Source organism: Amblyomma maculatum, chromosome 1, assembly GCF_055883805.1.
Source record: "Amblyomma maculatum isolate TAMU_Amacu chromosome 1, ASM5588380v1, whole genome shotgun sequence".
NCBI lineage: Eukaryota > Metazoa > Arthropoda > Arachnida > Ixodida > Ixodidae > Amblyomma > Amblyomma maculatum.
The window spans coordinates 118,455,515-118,478,752 of record NC_139344.1 but is presented as its reverse complement, the minus strand read 5'-3'; the positions used below and the strand labels follow the sequence as shown (position 1 = coordinate 118,478,752).

The 23,238-nt window shown below is 44.8% G+C and overlaps 2 protein-coding genes across 2 annotated transcripts in view; one reads left to right on the top strand and one right to left on the bottom strand.

The window, feature by feature from the left end:
* Positions 1-21,175, bottom strand: part of Flo1 (flotillin-1) — a 65,955-nt gene extending 44,780 nt beyond the window's left edge. Inside the window, exons 1-4 of the mRNA XM_084588861.1 lie at positions 20,954-21,175; positions 16,175-16,250; positions 8,968-9,058; positions 4,002-4,145 (exon numbers count right to left, since the gene is read on the bottom strand). Coding sequence (XP_084444987.1) covers positions 4,002-4,145; positions 8,968-9,058; positions 16,175-16,250; positions 20,954-21,002 — 360 coding nt within the window. The 5' untranslated portion in view covers positions 21,003-21,175. The remainder of the gene's footprint in view (positions 1-4,001; positions 4,146-8,967; positions 9,059-16,174; positions 16,251-20,953) is intronic.
* On the top strand, positions 9,764-14,265 carry LOC146203699 (uncharacterized). The gene is made up of 2 exons (XM_084587532.1): positions 9,764-11,029; positions 14,238-14,265. The coding sequence occupies exons 1-2, from the start codon at positions 9,867-9,869 to the stop codon at positions 14,263-14,265; spliced, it is 1,191 nt and encodes a 396-aa protein (XP_084443658.1). The 5' UTR covers positions 9,764-9,866.
* Positions 21,176-23,238: the final 2,063 nt, after the last annotated feature.

Here is a 23,238-nt window from a genome sequence, read left to right as displayed (position 1 = left end):
ATCTATTCACGTTTGTTAGAAATAAATGACTGATGTGGGTCCCGAATCGCAGTGAAAGCATATTCCAGCTTTGGCCCAACAAGAGTTAAAGCGGTAGCGAGTTTTGTGAGGAGGAAGCTAGTTTAAATGAGTGAATTAAGCAGCTTATTTGCGACTGAAGATATGTGATCTGACCAAGAGAGGTTGTGAGTTAATGCCCGATATTTGCATGAGAAAACTGAGAAGATAGCTAAGCCAAAAAATATTTTAGTTATGAGACATGGAACAGTGCTTTTGGTATATAGATACCAATGATGTTTTAATGATGTATGGCTTGTGTTGGTAGTTGTTAACCACCAATTAGCTAATTGCAGCACAGTTCAATATGGTGTAGATCATTCTGTAATGTGATAGTGTAGTTACTGCAATCGATAGGATGACAGATCATACAATCATCTGCAAATAGATAAGTGTTGTAAGTTAAAACAGAAGCTTGGGCATGTTGGTAATCCATTGTGTAGAACATTGTGTCGTCCCTGTCGTTTTTTTCGCGCTGTTCTACACGATGTTGTAAGTTAGCTGACAGGTCATTAATGTAAAATGGGAAAAGTAAAGGTCCGAGGGCAACACATTCAGGCACTCGGAATACCATCTACTGTCGATTAGAGAGCAAGGAACATAACCAATTCAGAACTGAGAAGTTAATATCTAAGCATGAAAGTTGTGAAAAAAAAAAAAAAAAAAAAAACTGCGAAAAACTTAATCAAATGCTTTTTCTAAGACATAATGACCGAGTCTACAGGTATCTTGACGTCAAGGGAAGAACTAGGTTGTAATAAAGCTGCTTCTGTTTTTGTTTACAAGCAGAGGTGGGCAAATGCCCTCATTTTGGCATTTCCTCCCTAGCCCTTATTTTTCAGTGTCCCTCATCCTCACCCTCTTAAAAAAATTGCTGGTCCTCACCCTCACCCTTATGTTCAGCATTCCAGTTATTTTTCATTGTTTTCGACCTATGGCAATGTTATTGAGTCGAAGTAGGCGCAAGCTTTTCTTCTCTGCAACCGCTTTCAGCGGTGTCAAGCCATGTGGATCATTTATGTTTGGCAATCTGAATTTCTCAAAGCTAACGATGTACTTAAAAAATGACGGGGGCTGCGTTAATGATGTGGCGAATCACTAGCAAGAGCCATCTTGTAATTGTTCCGACAGCTGTTGACAATGAGATATGCACTGCACAGGAAAACCAAGAGCTGTGAAAAGTGCAAAGAACAATTCTGACAGTGCCCTAAGCAGCTAATTAAAGACGAAGCTGTGAGGAGGAAGGAAAATAGCCACTGCAGTAGTCAACCAAGCAAACCTGCCCACTGGTTCATATGTTTGAAGGAGATAGAGTAATGAAATACTTCGCACCGCATGAGGGAAGAAGAGATTCTAACGACGCCACCTAAAAGCAACGGTTATTTGGGCACGGCGCCGCAGGTACCACTATTGATGTGCTCCGATCCCATCCGACTTCCTCCAGGAACATACAGAAAACGCAAAGTGAAACATGTACAGTCGAACCCGGATATATCGAATTTTGGTTATGTCGAACTCACGGAATATCCCCTTGAAAATCCCATGCAAAAGTATAAGAAAGCTGCGTCATATATCGAACTCAATTTCATCGATCGTTCGATATAACGAACTCCGCACCACGCACTGGAAAGTGTGCCTTTCCCAAAGACGATCCCAAAGCCGCGCCCATTCCCTAAAGGCGCGCGCAATTGCGGTTGTCGTTTCCCACGCGCCAGCACGTGACGTTTGCAAGCCATGTGCGTGAATGAACCAGAGAGAACCGGTGGGAACGAGAGGGGAAAAACGCGACAGAGCGAAGCGCGAGGGTGTGCCCATTCTTTTGTTGAGCTATCTCTCCTTCTTTCCCGGCCTTCGTTCGCAGTAGCACGCGCTACGCAGGTGCCAAGCCACCTTAGCCCGTTTTCAGACAGCACGTCGGACGCTTTCTCCAGCGTGTGTTGCGAACCCTCTGCGCGCGGCGGCTGACGTGGCTATGGCGCCTGGGGAAGTCTAGAAGCGACAGATCCATCTTTTTTTTTTTTGCGAGAGTAGTCTATTTTTATCGTTGTGCTGTAAGCGCGGTGTAGCGTAAGATATGGCGTTACGAAGGTTTTTTTTTTTTTTTTTTTTTGCATGTATGAATCAACGAAAGCACGCGGTCAGCTGCGATCATGACACCGGCTTTTATAATTTTTCGCTTCAAACAGCATTTGCAGCTACTGTATCACGCTTTCCAGTGATTTTGTGGCAGTGGACTATGCCCGCCCCAAGCGCGGCGTGACAAATCGAACCAGGCTTGTGCAATCAAGCCATCACTGGCAGTCTGCCAAGTTCGCTCCCCGCCACCACAGGAGCTATCAAAAGATGAACACTCGGCGACATTATCGCTGCATCGCTGCGCAGCATCTTGGCACGCTGCCAAGAAATAAGGTGTGGATGAGACGACCGAAACGGAGTGCGTCATGCAAGCGAAAACGCTGGCGATTTCTGCCGCGGCGACACAGCAACCTTGTTTTGAGCTGCAGCGGTGGCTGGAACGGCAGAGGGACGCAGTTCCAAGTTGGAAATTTTTTGCTCTGTCGCTGCTGCTCGTCGCTGAGATCACTTAATCGCTTGCATGTGAGCGAGCTGGCCTTAACGCTTTTTTTTTCTCCAAATTATTGGTTGCTAAAGTGGAGGGTGGGTTCATAATGCGAGCGAGTTGATTACGCGAGAAATACGGTATCGTTTTTTCGCATCGTAAGTGCCGTCTCAAGCCGATTTCTGTATATCGAACTGTTTCGCGACCCCCTTCGAGTTCGATATATCCGGGTTCGACTGTAACACTGTTGCGCTTCTGATTTTCACGAACGCTGCCTCAGTGCGTGGTGCAAGATTATTTTTTTTTTTCAATTCTTATTAAGATTATTTTTTTTTTTCAATTCTTATTAAAGTTACGAGACAGCCGAACAAGACAGTGCCTAACTAGAGCAGTACGACGCGTAAGGTGAGCAGGCCAGCATTTCGTGCATAAGGTTTGATTTTGCTTCCTAGAGAGCAATTTAGGTCAGGTTATAAAAAAAAAACGAAAACATAGCGCTTAGAACCGGGACTGAAAAGCAACACCTGCCCCAACTAGCTCGAATCCGTTCTCTGCATCAGTTTGCCTATGTTCACATCTTCTGCTTATTCCGGACAGTAGCAGTATATGCAAAAGGCAGAAACCGGATTGCCTGCACTGTGAAGGCAAGAGCCACAAAAGAATGAAGCTTACTTCAAACCTGTATGGCGTCGTACGTACCTTTCATTTGCACTGAACATTTCCCGAAAATATCCGAGGACACTGCCGCAATGAAAACTCCGCACACATTGTACACGGACATTCATGAGCATATAGAATTTGCAACAGTGCACCAAAGTGTTGTTTTCAACAGAAGTGTCAACATCTTGAGTGGCCCGATTGAAAGCTACACAGCATGTCACACCCCACAGTGCTTAACTGCCTTATTGATAGGGTAACGAAGAGAACCCTCAAAACAGATGTCCACTGAGAAGTTCAGCGTAGCGTGCAGTTTCCCCACTTCGGCCAAACCAGGACATGGAAGTCCACACCAGCACCATTTGTGAATGTTTGGGCCATGCACGCTTCCGGTCCCCACTGCGGGATGGCGGAACCGTGTCTTGCAGGTCTACTTTGTTTATTTGCATCACGCGGCTGACAGTGGACCCACAAGCATGATGCCTACACACATAAACTGAAGAATCTTTGCAAAGAATACAGTTTCCATCGTGCTGTTCAATGCTGGATTATACGCTGCGGAACAAAACATTGTTCCTAAGAAAATACAGACTCTGTCGCTAGCCTGGCGCAGATAACTTGTATTTTGACGTAACGTGGAGCATGTAGTCAGCTTTGCTTTTTGGCACAGTTGGGCACAATTACTGCAGTAATCACATCATTAGACCAGTAGAGAAAGGGTACTCACCTCAACACTCATGGTGCCCATGATGGCACGCTGGTGCCCTTCCAGAGTCTCACGTGCAATGTGCATCACCTCATCATCTTTTTTTCCCAAGAATTGTTCACAAGCTGCCCGCAACATCTCCACATTCTGGCCCTGGATCTTCACCTATTTCAATATCATAATTTAGATGTAACCACAAGAAATCATGAGGACAGCGTGCATGAGCAAAGTATGGTCACAACCCTCATAGCAAGCGTGCGTGTTTGTGTGCAGAAGTTGTACAGGCAAACCTATTACGATGGTACAGCAAAATCTCGGTAATTTGATCCCACGGGAGTGAAAAAAAATATTCAAATTATCCGATGTGGAATGATCGAATCAGCTACAAAAACAGCATGCGAATTTTTTTATCGCATACATTTACTTCATGAAGAAGTCAGTAATGCTTGTTTGCTTTTTTGTGGAAAGCTGGGCAGTGAGAGCCAGTTTTTGGACATGAAACAACCCTTCCAGGGTGAACATATTTCCAGGAGCATTATAGCAGAAGTCCTCTAAAAATGCGAGAGCATCCGCGACTTCTCTAGCGGTATGATGCACAGGGGACTCGTCACATGGGCCGCGTTCATCGAGAGAGCCCTCATCATCGACACCTTATTCGCCACACCGAGGGTGATTATTTCATGATCGCCTAACTGGCCAGCGACAATAATGCAGTCATCGATGAAAGTACAGTAGGCAAAGTTTACTTCGGTGAGGAGCAGGCCGACGAATGACTCACTGTCGTCGTACTCTTTCTCTGCTACTGGCGCTGCAGGCTCCAAGCTTGTGTCAGAATGCATAAATCACAGTGCCTAAAACAGCTGTCGACCACTTCTGCTCGCATGTGTGCCTACATGCGAGTCAGAATATGTATGGTGCTCAGAAGCATAAGGACGCACACCTGCTTCCGGTTCATGCAAAGAAGCCTATGCTCCAGCACTTGCTTAAGATTTTTCTTTTTTTACATATTGAATAATGCCTTGATTCATAGGTTGAAGGGCAAGGGTATTGTTAGGAGGCAGCCGGATCGCCTGCAGGTTGAAGACGTTGCAGTGCGCGATGCAGTTGTCAATCACCAAAAGCACCCTGCAGTTTTTAGCGCTGAGACGTCAGTTGAGGTCTTGCAGCCAGGCACAGATTATCTCGGACGTCATCCAAACTTTAAGATTTTCTCAGTACTCCACGGGCAGGTGCCTAACGTAAAACGATCTTCAACACTTTAAGGTGGATAACTGAGCTAGTTGGTACATAATTTCAAATTTTTGAAGAAGCAGACTCAAAAACAACGGGGACGCAGAAAGAAGCACATAGGACAAGTACAAGCTGCAGTAATTTCAAATTTTTGAAGCAGAAGAATCAAAAACAATGGAGACGCAGAAAGAAACACACAGGACTAGTACAAGCTGCAGCTTGTATTAGTCCTGTGTGTTTCTTTCTGCGTCCCCGTTGTTTTTGATTCTGCTGCTTCAAAAATTTGAAATGCTTTAAGGATCTTCACTTTCCTCACTAGATCCTTAGCCGCATACTTTGCAAGGTTTGCCAGCACCGCCATCTCGACAGAAAGCAGTAGCAATACCCGAGTCCCCTGGCACTACATATTTCCCATACGGGCATGACACAAAGCACCTCGCAGAAAATGCAACAGATGGCCACTCCGACAGCACGTTATCCAAGCTTCAGCTCTATGCAAGCTTCCAGGCTCTCATCACCTGAGAAACTAGAAACTACAGTAGTGAGCGCCACCTTTTGTATGTTAGGAGAATGCAGTTAATCATTGATAGATGATGGCTGTAGCGATGCATGCTCCCAATCCCCCCTATGATGATGATATTCAGTGTAGAGCAGCGCCGCCTTCCATACTTTTCCGAAATAACAGTTTCGGTCCTTGGGGAATGATGGCTGTAGCAATGAGTGTTCCGAAAACTCGCTTCAGCGGCAGCCCGTCTCCAGTCCGAATTAACCGGTGTGCATGCAATTTAGCGCCGAAATGAGATTGCTGCCATAGACCTATGCATATTTTTAAAGGAAGGGAGTGAGCAGGCCAAATTATCCAAATTTCTGAATTAACAAAAGGCCCAATTAACGAGGTTTTACTGTACTTCAGAGAATGATGTGTATCTCACCACTGCCACAGCTTTTAAGTGTGGCCTGTTAAAAAACGGCAACCACATTAATGACCTTGGAAAACTGATGCAAAGACAATCTGTGGTGTGAATGATCTATATGAGCAACTGAAGTTCGTTTATAATATCCTGCACGGAACAGAAGCAACAAACATTGCTAAGGCCAGCTTGTAAGTAATGTTAGTTAGAGCAGCCCTGTTTCTGGTAGTGAAAAACACATGGCACAAAGCTGAATCACACCGAACCAGCGATAAACAAAATTAGCACAGAGAAGAGTGTAGTTCCCTGTTTTCAATGTAAACAACAACTGCCGTGGTTTCAGTACCACCGCATCCCGACACGAGCATTTATGCACCATAACTTCAATGAGAATCTTCAACGAAAGCTATGCTGGTGGTGTTGCACACATCCCGACGGAGCACCACAGCCTAATGCCCTGAAAATACTTCATTTCTGGCTATCACAACAAGTTTTTGTTGTCTGTAGCTTGCAGCCTTCACAGCAACAGACAAGCAGTAGATATGTCAAGTGCACCGTGGCATACTTGAGGTATCCTCTACTGGTTCCTCTACTGGTTCCTCTACTCTCCATGCCTGCACAGCACATCAACAGTACTTTTGCAGGCTGAGTGTATGCCACCCCGCAAAACAACACACAACAAGGACTGACAGGACATTGAGCTCATCTTTTTTTGTGAGTAGTGCTTCCTGGCACACATGTTCATCACTAACTAGCCCAGAAGCAGGAACTTTCACATGCACCTGAAGCCATATAAGACCAACGTCCCAACACCAAAATGCTAAGTAAAGCAAAATTATGCCAAACATGCAAGTATAGACTGAACCACACTGCCAAGTCACCTGATGCGCTTATGCTGCTGTTTACAGTGCACTTGACGTAACCACCTCTAGCCCACAGGCCTGCTTGTTTAATACCGCATATGTGAAGGATCTTGTTCCCCACAGCAATACATGAGCAATGTAGTGGCAGCATGCAATGCCACCGTAAGTGAATAAAAAAACATTTACATGAATCCCATGCCACGCGCTAGACCTTATAACAGCAGCAAGTAGTGCAAATCTCTAGTCGCATCAAATTCTGCATGAAATGTGAGGGTGAAAAGGCCTTATATGTTTTATTGAACCAGCAGTGCTACGGGCACAAAAATAACAAGCAAGGGTTGTCTTGACCGAATGCCAGTCCACCAGATGACATAGCAAAGCAACACTTGGGCAAAGATGTGTGCTTTAGCAAATTCTGTCCCCAGTGGTACATGACAAACACTTTTGAAACAAACATCCCTATAGCTAGGACAACCAGACCATCATAGCATTAGAAACTTGCACAAATAAAAACAGATTTACAAGTCGCAAAGTTGGAACAAAGAACTACTGCCACAGGGTGTCTAGCAAACCACTATTTTCTAAACCTCAGACTTTTCAAGGTTTTCCCTGATTATTTCAGGTCAAATTCCCTGACGAGTGAAGAAGCTCAAAATTCTAGCTCCTGATGATAATGGGTATAGACGAATAACTGCCAACAAAAAGCTATTTATTAATCATATTCTGCAGTTTACAATAGTAAAAGGCTGTTATTAGTGTTAATAGCGGGACAAAACGTCGCAAGTTTAATGAAAATTAAAAGCGCATTGATGCCAGCCTCAGCAGAGCTTTTTGTTACTACCAGTTGCGAAATTTCCTTTAGACCCGATGTGCCAAAAAAAGGCGTTTTTGATTGGTCAAAATTCGGGTGTATATAGGGTGTCTTGATGCGAGGCACCCTAGGTCACGGTTGGTCTCGAGGAAGAGCGCGCTTCTCTTGGCGCGCTTTTAGCGAAAATTCTTAAAGATAACAGCCGTAGAGTTAATTAAGGAGAGACTTGAGTCTTAGAACGGTCGAAAATGGTGAAAAATCGAACTTGAGAAAAACAAATTTTTCGGAACATTTATCCTTTCGAGCACCTCCACTCCAATTATTAACGCTGAATTCGGTCAGGAAATGTGATAAAATCGGTTTTTGAAACGTCACGGCCGCCGCGTACTACTCTACGGTGGAGCCGGCGTACTGAGTGGTCGGCGTAGTCCTTTCTGTCGGGAAAGTCCCCGACCCAACGAGTTTCACCTTGGCGTTAGCGCGGAATGCGATGCCGGTACAGAGTTCGTGATTGTGGTCATGAAAGTGTTAAGCAATTTTATCGCGCACACGAAGCGCTGAACCTACGGCGAGATTGCGAAGACGTGAGCGGTCAACAGCTGGAGTGTCACAACAGACCTCAGTTGTAGCTCAGAAGATGTGAGCAGTCAACCGCTGGAGTGTCACAACGGACCTCAGTTGTAGCTCAGGTCGCCGATCGCTTTCGCGCTGGCCGCTGTCAGCGCGATTATTGCCGCTTTTTGTAACATACTACTCCCACGCAGCGATTCTGCATATTTTATTGAGTACTCAAATTATGTGCGTATTGGTTTTTCTATTGTGGCAGCTCAGCCATGCACTGGCATCAAAGTAATATATCGCGTGTCGCTTTGCGGCGCGGCCGCGCGCTCAACACACACACACACACACACACAAAAAAAAAAAACTGCATGAATAACATACTTGCTGTGTGCCAGCTTAAAATGAAAATGCACTGCAGAATATATTGTGCCATTTTCCCTGACTTGGTGAAATTCTTTATAGTTTCCCTGACATTTCCCTCATTTTTCTCGGTACATGAAATTTCCCTGACAATTCCCGGTTTTCCCGGTTGCTAGACACCCTGTGCCCCTAAAACTGTGGCAACTACTAATCTAAAGGCTTAGTGACAGTCAAAAACAAGGGGCACCAACCTGAGCTATGCCAGTGACTGATATAGGAACCCCCTGCTGTGTGTAGACCTTGGGGCTCTCAATTGTCAAAGTCATGGTGTTCAGGCTAATTCTATAGGGATAAGAAAGAACAATTTAACAGGCTGGAAGAAGAAAGGACATTGAGTAAGATGGAGTCCAAAGTCAGACTAATCCCGCACCACTAATGTATCACGGGTAAGGAGAAAGGACAGAAAGAAAAAAATATATGCTTTTTTGTTTAGCTGTCGGCTGAATTTTTGCCAAACAATGCACACACCTTAAAAAGGACAAGTTCATGCTAACACTGAGGAGCCTGATTAAAAAAAGAGAGGTGCTTCGTTAGAGAGTAGCTACTCAGTGCGACCAGAAGAGGCCGTTACCACTAGAGACAGTATGTGTTCATGGGACCACACTGTCTGCTGATTCTGTAGGTGTTCCTATGGAGCAATGGCACACATGCTGAAATTTAATGACCTCAATTAGCATTCAAACACCCAACTTTGGTATCTGCCTGTTTTTGTTAAACACTTAATCCTGAGCAGACAAACTTTCATACTACTTTCTGCGCAAGTAATTTCGTTTCCGACTGCTGAGAAACACGCTGCCTGCTTGAGTAGAAGACATGTGGCATTCGCTACTGTGCTGATAGCGCCTGTGCCGCGTCTGAAACATTGTCTGTCCGTCACGTCACTGGTCACATGTGTGTTTGCTATATAAGATGCTGTTCGTGTGAAATAAAGGGTTGTTGTTATCGTGCCGGGATCGGGGCAAGTCTCTGTTCCTTCCTGCCCGCTGCCCGGCCGCGCTCGGCGTCCGGCCAGGGACCGAACGCGACATGGTGTCAGAAGTGGGATCCTCTGGCGTTTGAGAGGCATTGCCTTAACTTCTCAACGGGCGCCATGTCAGAGGACAACACAGCCAAGCCCTCCCACGGCATGTTCGCGGTTCCAGCTCTGCCAAGGTTTGACTTCGACCGGACGTCTGAATGGCCTTCTTGGATCCAACTCTTTGATGACTACCGCTTCGCCTCGGGCCTAAATGAGCGGAATGAAGAAGCACAGGTCCGGACGCTACTTTATACGATGGGCAGGCAAGCAAGAGAAATCTTCTCTACTTTTTCATTACCCGAAGAAGAACAGAAGCAATACGAAGTCGTCAAAAAGAAGTTCGACGAGCACTTCGTCGCCGCAAGGAACTTTGTTTATGAGAGCGCGTGCTTTCACCGTCGCACTCGAGAACCTGGAGAGTCCGTCGACCAATTCGTTACCGCGTTGCACACGATGGCGGACCGGTGTGACTACAAGGAAAAGGAACGCATGATTCGCGACAGGTTCGTGGTCGGCCTCAGGGACGCTAAGCTCTCTGAGTCGCTTCGAATGGATGCGAATTTGAATCTCGCAGGCGCTTTGGCAAAAGCGCGTTTAAAGGAGACTGTCCAACGACAGCAGCTGCAACTGCGAGAAACCGGCGAAGAACCCTTGCTAACGGCGACCGGCAATCTTGACGCGGTCAGCAACCAAGGACAGCCCAGAAAGTATTCTTCAGGACAGCACTCTGACAGCTCGTCAAAGAACTATCCATCTGGAATACAAGGTCCGCGTCCCAGAGTCCAGTCCTACCGACCGGGCACCCCCGGGTCATGCCCCAACTGCGGTCAAGGAACGCACCCCAGAGCCTCGTGCCCAGCAAAAGCAGCCAAATGCAACTACTGCGGTTGTTCCGGACACTTCGCAGCTGTATGTCGAAAAAAGGCTGCACGTGATGGAAAGAAGGTACAGCTTTCTTCTCTCCATATTGACAAGGCGGCATTCTTCGTTGGCGTGGTGAACGGGGGGTACTCTAATTCTCGGTATGTACAGGTTGTCATTAACGGCACTCCGGCGTTCGCTAAAGTTGATTCCGGTGCCGAAGTTTCTGTTGTGCCCTCGACGTTTCCCAGTTTACCTACCAGGCTAGAAAAGTGCGACCTAATCCTAACAGGCTCGTCGAATGAGCCACTGAATGTTTTGGGAAAGTTTCATGCCACTATCCTGTGGAAACAAAACACTGTACAGCAAATTGTGTACGTGGTCTCACCATTACGCTCCGTACTTTTGGGTCTCCCAGCGCTTGAGGCTCTGGAAGTTATTAAATTTGCGGACTCTGTCAGTAGCGCAACAGCTGTCGAAGCTTCCTACCCGCAGCTTTTCAGTGGTCTAGGAGCGATAAAAGGAGAATACAAAATTAGACTAAAGCCGAATTCGACACCTTTTGCAATTCATGTTGCGCGTCGCATAGCCTTACCCTTGCGTGACCGAGTTAAGCAAGAGCTCGAGCGTATGGAGCGAGATGGCGTGATCCGCAAAGTAGAAGAACCAACAGAATTGTGTGCAGGAATTGTGCCAGTACTCAAACCATCTGGAGCGGTTCGTATTTGCGTTGACTTGACTCAATTAAACAAAAGTGTACTTCGCGAACGCTATGTCATGCCGACTGTGGATGATAGCTTCGGTCTTTTAGGTGGTGCGTCTGTGTTTTCGAAGCTGGACGCCAACTCTGGCTTCTTTCAGATTAAGTTGTCGCCTGAATGCCAGTTGTTAACTCAAAGACTGCCGTTTGGAATAACGTCGACACCAGAGATCTTTAAGAGGAAAATGTCGCAGATACTTGAAGGAATCCCAGGCGTGATAAACCTGATGGATGATGTGCTCATTTTTGGTAACGACAAGGCTCAACATGACGAACGCCTGCATCTAACTTTAGATCGTCTCGCCAGTGCCGGTGTTACGCTAAACAAAGAAAAGTGTTGCTTTGGGGTAACTGAGATAAAATTTCTTGGCTGTGTGCTTAGTAAAGATGGCATCAAGCCGGATCCTGAAAAAGTTCGTGCTATCAAAGAACTGGCGACGCCAGCTAATGTGTCTGACGTTCGACGGCTGCTCGGTATGGCTAATCATCTGGCAAGATGCATACCAGATTTGGCTTCGAAAACGGCGCCTTTACGTCACTTGCTTTTGAAGGGTTCCGAATGGACGTGGGGACCAGCCCAAGAGCAAGCGCTGTCGTACGTCAAAGACGTTATCTCTTCGAAGCGCGTCATGGCTAACTATGATGTAAAGTATCCTACGATTCTTTCCGCTGACGCGTCATCATTCGGTTTGGGGGCCGTATTGATACAAGTTCAACCAAACAATGAAAAAAGACCTGTTGCATTTGCGTCACGCTCGCTGACGCCTGCCGAAACCAGATACTCTCAGATTGAGAAGGAAGCGTTGGCAATGACTTGGGCGGCAGAACGATTCGAAGGGTACATCAAAGGTCTTGAAATTGTGTTTGAAACCGACCACAAACCACTTGTAACGTTGTTGGGAAAATCACCTTTAGATGTTTTGCCTCCTCGTATTCAGCGCTTTCGCATTAGACTTATGCGGTTCAGCTTTACGGTTGTGCATGTCCCGGGTCAGAGTCTCGTTACTGCAGATGTATTGTCTAGAGCCCCGATTCAGGGAAACCAAATTGATGCTCATGCACCGAGTGTTGGCGAAGTCGCGAAATTCGTTTCGGGCTGTTTGACAAATGCCGTCGAGGCTAGCCTTTTTGAACGAGTCAAAGCTGAACAAGCAGCCGATGAAGTCTGTCAAGCTCTCACAAAATTCAGCCTGGAAGGCTGGCCCAAGTTCTCATCGCTGTCAATGGTGTTGCGTCCATACTGGCAGGAAAGAGCAACGCTGACAGTCGCTGAAGGCGTGCTACTCAAAGGTGTGCGGCTAGTGATTCCACAAAAATTATGCGCAGAGGTCTTGACGCGCTTGCACGAGAGTCACCAAGGAATCGAGAAATGCAGAGCTCGAGCCAAAGAGTCCGTATGGTGGCCTGGGTTGAGTTGCCAGCTGAGAGCGTTGGTAACTGATTGCCCAGTGTGCGCGGAACACAGGCAACAAAAGTCGGAACCAATGATTCCGACAACCACTCCACAGCGTCCTTGGCAAAAGCTAGGTGCTGTATCTCTGCCATATTGAGGGAAAATGGTATTTGGTGGTAGTAGATTATTTTTCTAGATACCCAGAGGTAGCCTTGCTATCTTCGACAAAAAGTGTCACTGTCATTGTGCACCTCAAAAGTTTCTTTGCAAGACATGGCATACCAGAGGTTGTCATCTCGGATAATGGAACACAATTTGTATCTCAGGAATTCCAGTCTTTTGCTCGTGACTATGGCTTCCGCACTGTGACGACGAGCCCCAGATACCCTCAGGCAAATGGGGAAGTAGAAAGGATGGTCCAAACAATTAAACGGCTGATTATAAAAGCTAAGGACCCCTATCTTTCGCTGCCAGCGTACAGGGACACCCCAGGGCCACTGGGAAAAAGCCCTGCAGAGCTTCCGATGGGCAGGCGGCTAGGCAGCCTGAAAAAGTTCAGAGATCGCGATGTAACCAACCGACAGCGGCAGCGTAGGTACTTCAATAATTGTCATAGGGCTCTTCCGCTGCCAGTCCTCAAACCAGGAGCGGAAGTATGGGTGACAGACTGCAAAGTGAAAGCGCGAGTCTTACGTCCTGCACAACATCCGAGGTCGTATGTAGTTAGAACTTCTACGGGTGTAGTTCTAGAAAGAAACAGGAAATTCCTGGTTCACTTTGTTTCCCAGCAGAATGACTGCGAGGAAGGAGGAGGTAGCTATGAGTTTCTGCAGGCATATGATAGTCGGGTAGAAGTGGAACAGGAAACTAATCCATCTAAACCGAAGGCACCTGCCGATCCATCCGATACCCCCTTGCCACAAACTAGCCCTCCTGGATATAGAACACGATTTGGCCTTCATGTCCGACCGCCAGACCGATATGGGTTCAATGTCTGACTGTTATTTTGTTTTGAGCATTGGTTGCATCCATTAAAAAGTGTTCATCCTTTGTTGGTGGCAGTGCTAAGTTTGTTGCAAATGCCAGTGTATCTTCTCAGAGAAAAGGGGAGATGTGCTGATAGCGCCTGTGCCGCGTCTGAAACATTGCCTGTCCGTGACGTCACTGGTCATATGTGTGCTTGCTATACAAGATGCTGTTCGCGTGAAATAAAGGGTTGTTGTTATCGTGCCGGGATCGGGGCAAGTCTCTGTTCCTTCCTGCCCGCTGCCCGGCAGCGCTCGGCGTCCGGCCAGGGACCGAACGCGACAGCTACCTTGGAGTGCGTATCGCCAACGCATCCAGTGCTACGTTGCCTTGTCTGGCCAATTATAAAGCTATCGCATGATATCACGCCACCAACAATAGTCCCTGTCTATGTGATTGGCAGCTTAGCTGACAAGTGTGGAGAGGTGTAGGACCATGGCGAGTGTTTCATTTGACTGCCCCTGCGGATACTGCACTGTTTTATTTGCTGTCCTGAATATTTATTTTGCATTTGGCTACTGCAAGAACTATATAATTAGGCGGTAAGTGGGAAAGAAGTGCTTTGAATGTGGCTGCAATCGTGGTTACGTGTCCTGCAAGGAGCAGGTATCTTCACTGCTACCGACGACTAAACTAGCTAGGAAGCCCAATGAAAGGCCATTACCCGCAGCGACCATGTTCACAAGCTTATTTAAAATGTGTGCGAAATGCATCAAAGACAGTTATGTCAGTAATATCAGTTTTACAAAAAAATGCTTCAGAGCTCAATACGCAAAACACCACCACAGAAGAAATGCTCACATTGAGTTTCCATGCATTGAGCACAAAGGAAATACTATATCAGTGCATCTTCTTAATTGTTGCACTGAAAATGTTACTATTCAGCTAACAGAAAAAAATTGACAAGCAAACTGTGAAACTTGGGAAAACTCGCTAAGTTATTGTTTTTACAGTGGAGGCATGAAATGTGAAAGCCAATGTTAGTTCAAACAGCTGATTATCGAATGATCGAATGAAGGCCCATCTATCTCAATTCCTATGAGGCCTATGAGGCCTCATAGGCCTATGAGGCCAGCAGTGCACAGTAACGCAAAACCAAGTAGACAAAGAGCAACTTACCAATTGCGTGTGCTCAACTATGTAGAACAAGCTTAAATACCAAACACATACATCTGGTTGCGTTTCTGTGTTTCGCTTCTAGCCTTTTATGTTTTGTCTTAGGTATTTTAGTATACAGACTGATGCCAGTTTTCAGAAACAAGATAATCTTCTGCTTAAAATGTTTGGCATTGCACTCCTTATAATACAAAAAGGAAACAACATTTACAGAGCTTCCTTTTCTTTCTTCTTTGACCACTAAAGAGGCAGGGAAGCACTGCGGTAGATGATAATGAATAGTACACGTGATCTATTTTAGAAAGAAGACTTTCTGAAACTGAAAATGCCGCAAAGAAAACAGATTCACTCTTCCTATTTGAGACAGCAATCATTTCTTCTCTTCAGCTGTTTTATATGGGAGCTTACCTTTTTACTTTTTCCTCCACACATCTCATACCTCCCCTAAGGATGTGTATATGTCAACGTTTTTCCTTTTTTAATCAGACAAATGTAACAAAAATTAGCTGCAAATACAACTGCATATACTTGAGTAGCAGTTCAGATATTAAAACAGACTGTTCAAATTACAAGACAAAAATGCTCCCATAAACTTCAGTGATGAAAATATCTTAATGCCTATTGGGATTGACATAATTATGGGGGAAATCCTATAGCATGGGTGCAATTCATACAAATAAATTCTGATGCCACACTAAGGCTGCATAGTGCCTCGAATGAGAGCACCGAAGATGCATGCTGCATGAATAATGTAGAGTATACTACTAATTACAGCTCACTCCACCAAAAATACTTTTCACTGTAGTTACCTCTACTGACCTGTACTAGCCCAAAGGAAGTATTGAGCACCTGCTGCTTTACAAAATTCCTCTGCAAATTTCTTCCAAATTACTAAATAAAAGTGCAATAGATACCAACAGCATTTAAACACATTAAGTACATTTTATATTTTGTGCAGCAAATGGTAACACTAGGGAAGCATGAACATGTGTCACAGGAAAAGCATTTAAAGCATTCATAACTGTAGACCTTTGAGAAAAAAAACGTTATGCTAGGGCATTACAGTGGGTGCCTCCCGAAAAGCTAAAAAGTGCTCCCTACAAAAAAAAAAAAAAAAAATAAAAAAATAAAATAAAAATATAAAAGTAAAGGAAACAAAGAACAAGTTAACGAATATGAAGGCCTCCAAGCTTGACATCAGCGCACCGTCCATCCATCACTCACTTCTGCACTCTCTGGATTATGGGCCACACAAAGACCCTGCCTCCAGGAACCAACAGCGGGTGGGCATGGCAGCATCCTGTCAGGGCCAAGAACACAGCAGGTGTGACAACTTGCAATATGTTTTGTCAAAACGGTTCAGACAAAGGAGAAAAGTTGCCAAGGAACAGCAAAGCCTATTTTGTCCAAGGCTTATGAAGATTTGTTCACAATTCAAGCTAACAGATCCCTAAATTCTCTACGCTTATTGGTTACAGTGGGTATTATGTCTCTATTGTTATTACTTAGTCTTAAGGCATGATGGAAAGTGCAAGTTTTTATTTTTTATGCCAGGAGATTTGTGATAACACGCCATTCAGAAAATTCCAGCGCATACAGCAAAGACAATATTACGCACAAGTCATTATTCTAAAGAGCCACTGATCAAATGTGGGCACTGCAAAAACAAATGTTCTAGAGGTACCATTTGCTTATTTTAAGACAGTATAAAGGCATGCATGCTCTAAAAAATCAAAATTGAAACGAGTCCTCTTGCAGTTCCTCAAGACCTAGACCTATCCTTTGCAAATGATCAATTGGGCACGTACCAGCTATGTAAACGGTGTAGGTAATTTTTTTAGGTTGACCATAACTAACCTGACCAATAATCCGATTCACAGAATACATTGCTAACATTTTACATCTGTGTGGCAATAGTCATACTTTAAGTGTCATGCACAAAGCCCAACTGTGATCTGCCACACACAGGCCACCAATGTTGCCTTAATCAGGCATGATACAGACAGGGCGGAGCATGTAGACTTATTTTGTAGATCCTCTCCTCCCACTCGAGAGGATGACCAGTTGCTCAGCATAGGAGATTGCGCAGCTTAGATGAACATGGTAAAACTGCTCAACTCCATTATCTCAGAAGAAATGGGCATGGGGAGAGCAAGTAGAGCAAAGAGAGGATAACCAATGGTCGCTTAGGAAAACAAATCAGATTTCTAGGGAAGGAAAGTGCAGCAGCGCCCGGCAGAAACTTATGTAGGCTAATGAGGTGAAGAAGTCCGAAGGAGTCAGCTAGCACAGGAGCGGGTTAGTTGGAAGAATTTGGGAGAGGCCTTCACCCTGCAGTGGGTATAATCCGGCTGATGATGATGGTGATGATGTTCTTGGACAGGGGTAGAAGCAGGCGTCCGCATTTTGAAGAAGTAATAATCACGTTTTGAGGCTTGTTTTCAGAATAAAACGCTTTCAAAAATTGCAATTTTCAATTCCTAAAATGCAAAATAATCCATTTTGATATTTTTTTTCAACATTCAATGTTTTGCCGAATATAAAAACATCTCTCGCAAGACAAAATGCCAAAATATGTGTAGATGTTTAATATGACCCTAGCTGGCCTGAGCAACAATTTGGAAGAGACTAGCAACAAATGGAATGCTTGCTTAAACATTTAATAATTTGACATCAACAATTTTAACTTGATAGATTCAAACGTGGAGCCTACCCTTTTGATTCACTCAAGCACCACCAGTGGTTAGGAGTTCACATCAGTTATCTTGTAAATATCCTTTTTCATCCTCTGCTTAAGCTGATGAATGTCTAGGCACTGGTCAGTATAGCCTGTTCACGAAAGATAAGGTGGCACTGAATGGATAGCCTTTTCTTCTTTACTTCCCTATCTTCTGCCAGTGGCTCCTCACATCTTACTTCAGAGACATTTGGACTTCCTTAATTTCAAAATGTTGGTGATAGGCCCTGTGTTGCTTACCAACACTCTTGACAACATTTATAGTGATTGGCACCTTCGTAATGCCATGCCATAATGCTTCAAATATGCTTTTGTAGGCTTAACATGCTTGTTATTGGAAAACAGGCTCCATGGTGAAGTATATAACTGCTTGTTTTCACAGCAAAGACATTAAATTTTCTTTCACAAACCCTTCAATGATTCTGGCTCATTTTAGATTTATTTCCAAAGAAATAATAATTATGCTTCATGCTTAGTTAAGTAAAATTTTATATGTATTAACCCCAGCGCAATATACATCATATCTGCCAACAGTGTACCATCATTACAACTAACTAAAGTGGCCCTATAGTGCCTACACACAACTCAACAGGCCAGCAACCTGTTGTTTCTCCCGTAATCACATTGGGCTGGATCAAATTATTTTGCAGGCAATACTAATAACCCATTATGGGACAAAGCCAGTGCTCTGAGAAATTTGGTGGCAGAACTTCGAGGCAGCCAGGTGTTTGGAGCAGGACGGACAAGGGAAAGCAATTTGGAGCAAATGGAGCAACACTTCCACCCCTGCATCTGAGCCCTTGCAGAAATTTGTGGCAGCATATTTCTGGGATGATGCCTTACAACTGCTGGAGAATATTTTTAATGCAGATTGGCAGGGATCAAGTTCTTGAACTGTACAATGATGTAAGGATGTGAAAAATTTAATAACTATGCCCATGCACTAAGAGAAACTTAGCTAGCCATTACAAATTGCACCACTAGGCATCTTTTCGTAATGTGCAGCTCAAAATGCAGAACAGCAATGCTTTTAGCCTAGCATCTGCAACACTGGTAAAACAGTGTCCTCGTTGCAAAGTTGAGTAATTATGTGGTTGTGATGACAGGCACAATTAGAGACTGCAATCAGGCTAGAACTCAAATTGTACATTGGTGCAACTTGTGACCACACAAAGCAATAGAACTGGGCCTTGGCAGTCATTCAGTAAAGAATGCCCAAAGTTGGCAACAATTCCAAAATAAGGCTCTAAAAACACTGAAAGCAATCTCCAGCATCACAGAAGCATGCAGTCTGGTAACATTTAGTGTGGAAAAAGATAAAGCATTGTGCCAGTGGCAATGAATCACAGAGGACGAAGAAATGAATTTAACAAAATTTCTGGCACATGGGGGCAAGTTTTCAAGCGAAAATTTGTTGGTTAGTTCAAAAATAAAAATAAGCAAACATGCTTATTTAGTGATCAGAAAGGCACTGACAGCCTGACAAAGCTACCCACATGGTTGCTCTCTATTTAGTTTCTTGAATCTTCCTACTAAATTTATATGTAGGTCAAGTAGAATCTGCATCCTGCAATTTACACATTCTTTTATACATTATAACTCACTTAAGCCCAAGATCCGATGGGACACATGATGTTATTTACCATGAGCTTGTGGCTAAAGTTGGTATATTGAGTACATTTTATGTGTTAAGAACTAGATTTACACTTGCAACACCAAAATATTACTATATAAATGCGCCTAACTATTGTTGTAAATCACCAAGAATACATAACAAGCACCCTCTTTGGGTGCAAAGGTTAGGTTTCCCAGTATAAATGAATCAGTTCATGATAAGCAGATTAGAATAACATCCAGGCTTCCACTGTGCTTTTGGGACCGAAAGATGGTGGATATTACGACGTCAGTTTTTATCTAGTTCAATATTGCCGCGAATTTTAAGTAATTTACGCAGAAAGCATAACAGGAGGTTTAAGCATGGTATCATGAATGAAATAAATTGCAATGGCAGCAAAAGGAAGACAGGACAAAAATTATGCAATCATCTAGTTAAAACAAAAGGAATGAGGAGCTTTCATAGATACGAATTTCAATAACCAACTATTTAGGCAAATAGATACAAAAATCAATACCATACAATACATCAGTAAATAGATACAAAAATGACAACATTCCTTAGTATACACAGAGTGCATTCTAAATTAACAGGAAGGATGGCATATGACTCTCAGTCATCGTGCCATTCGTAGAAATTCGTCCTGCAGCTCTCCACTCCCCCCTTTTTTTAATTTGGAATTGTGAGGCCATATATTTTTATGGAAAACAAATTTACTTTCCACATACCGTCTCATATGCTTTTTCTTGTGTACGCGCGCGCATGCTCATGAGCAAAATTTGATAGGAAGTAAATTTATTACTCCAAATAAACAGCCGCACATTGTCAAAATACAAAACGAAAGCTGCTGCGGGGCGAATTTCCACACAGGACAGATAGTGTGGAAAACTAGTTCGAATATGAATGAGAATGACAGCAGTCCGCGTTAAGAAACGGTGATTACTTAGTCAAAAGACTGCAGTGGCAGGCCAGCTGAGACACGTAGTCGACAGTGGTGTGCGTTTAAAAGCATGCGGCATTTACACTCCACTCGGGTTTATGCCCGCAAATCTGAAGACGTGCAGGCATAAACCACTGAATGTCTAGTATGTAGAAACATTTCAAACAGTGCATTTCTGGAGCTCGGCAACGGCAGCATAAGAGAGGTTAGGAAGTTTTGAAATGCGCAGCCCAATGGGGATTTCCCCAACGTTAATCTGTGGCAATGGTTGGCCGAGCAAAAGCAAGCAGCAAACCCAGAAAAACCTATTCCCACTTTTTAAAAAGAAAAAAGAGTGAAATCAACCCTTATTTTCCGTCGGATCCAATAATAATGCACGCGCTGTAACATTCCCGCGATTCGCAATAAGCTAAACAACAGTCGCTCCCAAAGAGCAAAATTTGCGAGTAGCAACACAGCTTTATTGAAAGGAAAATGACCATGTCCTTGAGATATTGAGCTTTCTCTTCATACACTTCCTTGGGCTCAACGTTTATCGGCGATACTGAACACGCGAGATGCTAAGGAATTCACAGCTATCGCTTCCATTAAGGATGAATAGCCGTGCACAACAAACCCGGTTAAAACCCTAGGCCTATTGTTGATGTTTTGCGCGACGAGCTCGAAAAGGGGCGGGGCGTCGAAGTAGGGAAGCATCGAAAATGAACTCACCAGACACCACCAGTGCCTCATTCGGGCCACAGGCAACAAAACCTACCATTGCGACTCTCTAGTGTTTGACGTTTACCAGCGAGACAAAACCAGCGGACGACAGGGCATACCAACACTACACCCTCTTCCCTCTGCCTTGCCTCTCTACCTAAGTACTTCGCTCGCGCTTATCGCGCCGCTCGCTCAATGTGCACCCAATGCGGTGTAGCGGCCGGTTAATAATAACAATAAAAAAAAAAAAAAAAAAACAGCGGTAGACACAATGTTGCTGAGTGAAGCAGCTGTTGGCGCTGAACTCCGCTCACTTACTGGCCGCCCAGCATTAGCCAGGAGCCCTGTGGGAAGCGCAGCAAAATATTTTGCGGCGCATGACAAAACCTACAATACGCGGTGGGAGGACGTATTAACGAGTTTGTTTCTCGATAACAACCACACTGAGGTAGCGCTTGCAGGCGAAAATGCAGTTCACAGCGAGCAAAATGGATGCGCACAATAAAGGAGCGGTCTGTCGAAAGGATTTTTGCGGCAACGTAAAAATGACGTGAGCGTGAAAACAGATGTTTAGCAGCGCTAATTATGATGCCTGGATAGTATTTATAAGTAATTGTGGCGGGAAAACGGAAATATAAACGATAGAGAGGAAAGCGCTGGCGCTTGTATTAAAGGGGCGCCGTACGTGACGTTCTCCAGATCATTAACAAGGTCAATGCCACTAATTCCAGCCGGCCTCTAGGTTCTTTACACCTTCCCGATGCCATAAAGCACAATAATAACGGTGAAATCATAGCGTCTAATATTTTAATCTGCTTCAATAATTAGTTTTGGCTCCTATGTGAGCGACACATGACGGCGAAGGTCGTTAACGGACATGACGTCTTCTCGCTTAGGCGCTACTTCACTCATTGGTTGAGTATTATAATCATTATAGTCGAATGTTCAAGTTACTGTGCAAAAAACCAATAAAATGTATTTTAGTTTCACGTGTTCTTGAAGGGCTTGCAAAGATCGGAACTGTAAAATGCGGTGTTGTCAGCAAGCGGTGGAGAGTCTACCAGTCTACTTCTGTGATGATGGCTTTGCTCCTTGTAGTGGGTCTTCTGGTGTGGCCTTCTGCCTTCTGGCGCGGCGGAGCCAAAAATGTTCAATAAAAGAAGAGAAAAAAAAGAAAGAAGTCCGCCAATTCGTTGTCCAGGCTCAACGGTCACAGGCACAAAGGTCACACAGCCGTCATCAACCGCCGCAGGGCTCCCCGTTGTCACCATAATTCGAGATGCCGCTTTGTGACTTCCCCTCCCGCAGGCTCATCAAATCCCTAGACAGCTGAAAACATAGAGTTAATACAGTCTTTGTATTAACTCTATGGCTGAAAACATTTTGATCTTGGAGGTCGGCAAAATCGCTGAAGGGACTGACTCTAGCTGGACAGTCCAAAATCACGTGGATGATTGTTTCTGCCGACGCTCCACAGGTGGCACAAGTTGTGTCGGGACACTCGTGGAGCACTAGTGGCACTAGCAGCAAGTGCAGCGAGCTTCCGCCAACAGGCCACGGTTCATGGAGTTGTCATATAGCCGTTCCCGGCAGATGACCTCCTTGCTGGCCCTGTACAGGTGCAGAGTAGGCTTCGCCTTAGCTCCTGCACGCCATTTTTCCGTCTCCGCCTTTCGCACAAGTAGCGCTCGAGTGACCCGTGGCAGCAGCAGCGATGGAAGGAGGCGGAGCACCAGAACGACGACTCATATTGGCTGACCGTCGGATCTACCTCGTCGACACCCCCTCAAAGATGGTGTGGAGCAGTGTCTGGTGGGCTAGGCTAGCTTTTGGCAGACGGAGAAGCCGGTCTTCATAGCACAGCTTCACAGCGTCGTTACTATGATAATGACGTACGCTGCCAAAAAGCGCGGCTACAGTTGGACTGGCAGTCATGGTGGATGGCTTCCGATACGTCAGCAGAAAGCTGCGCTTCTGATAGGTTCCGCCCAAGTCGAGCGCTGGGCGAGCGAAATGGGAAAGGGGCTCCCTCTCACACCGGCTCAGACGCGCTGTTTTTTTTTTTTTTTTTTTTTTTTGTATTTGGAATTTTATAAACCGAATAACTCTCGTTTCCACGCGCCGATTTTTGTAATTCTTTTTGAGCTGACGCCAGCACAATGCAAATAACTCAGAGGTTGCCTAGAATTAGCAGCCTGACGAACGTCACTGTGCCCCTTTAAAGAGTTCATGAAATTAACGGTAGCCACCGAGGCTAATGCAAGTCATAATACTGATAGACATCGAATGATTCA

What these genes read in the sequence shown, in the direction of transcription:
- LOC146203699 (XM_084587532.1), top strand. Translation starts at nt 9,867, where the DNA reads ATGTCAGAGGACAACACAGCCAAGCCCTCCCACGGCATGTTCGCGGTT. An exon ending in AACACTGTACAGCAAATTGT is followed by an intron (nt 11,030 to 14,237) that starts GTACGTGGTCTC and finishes TGTGATTGGCAG; the next exon opens with CTTAGCTGACAAGTGTGGAG.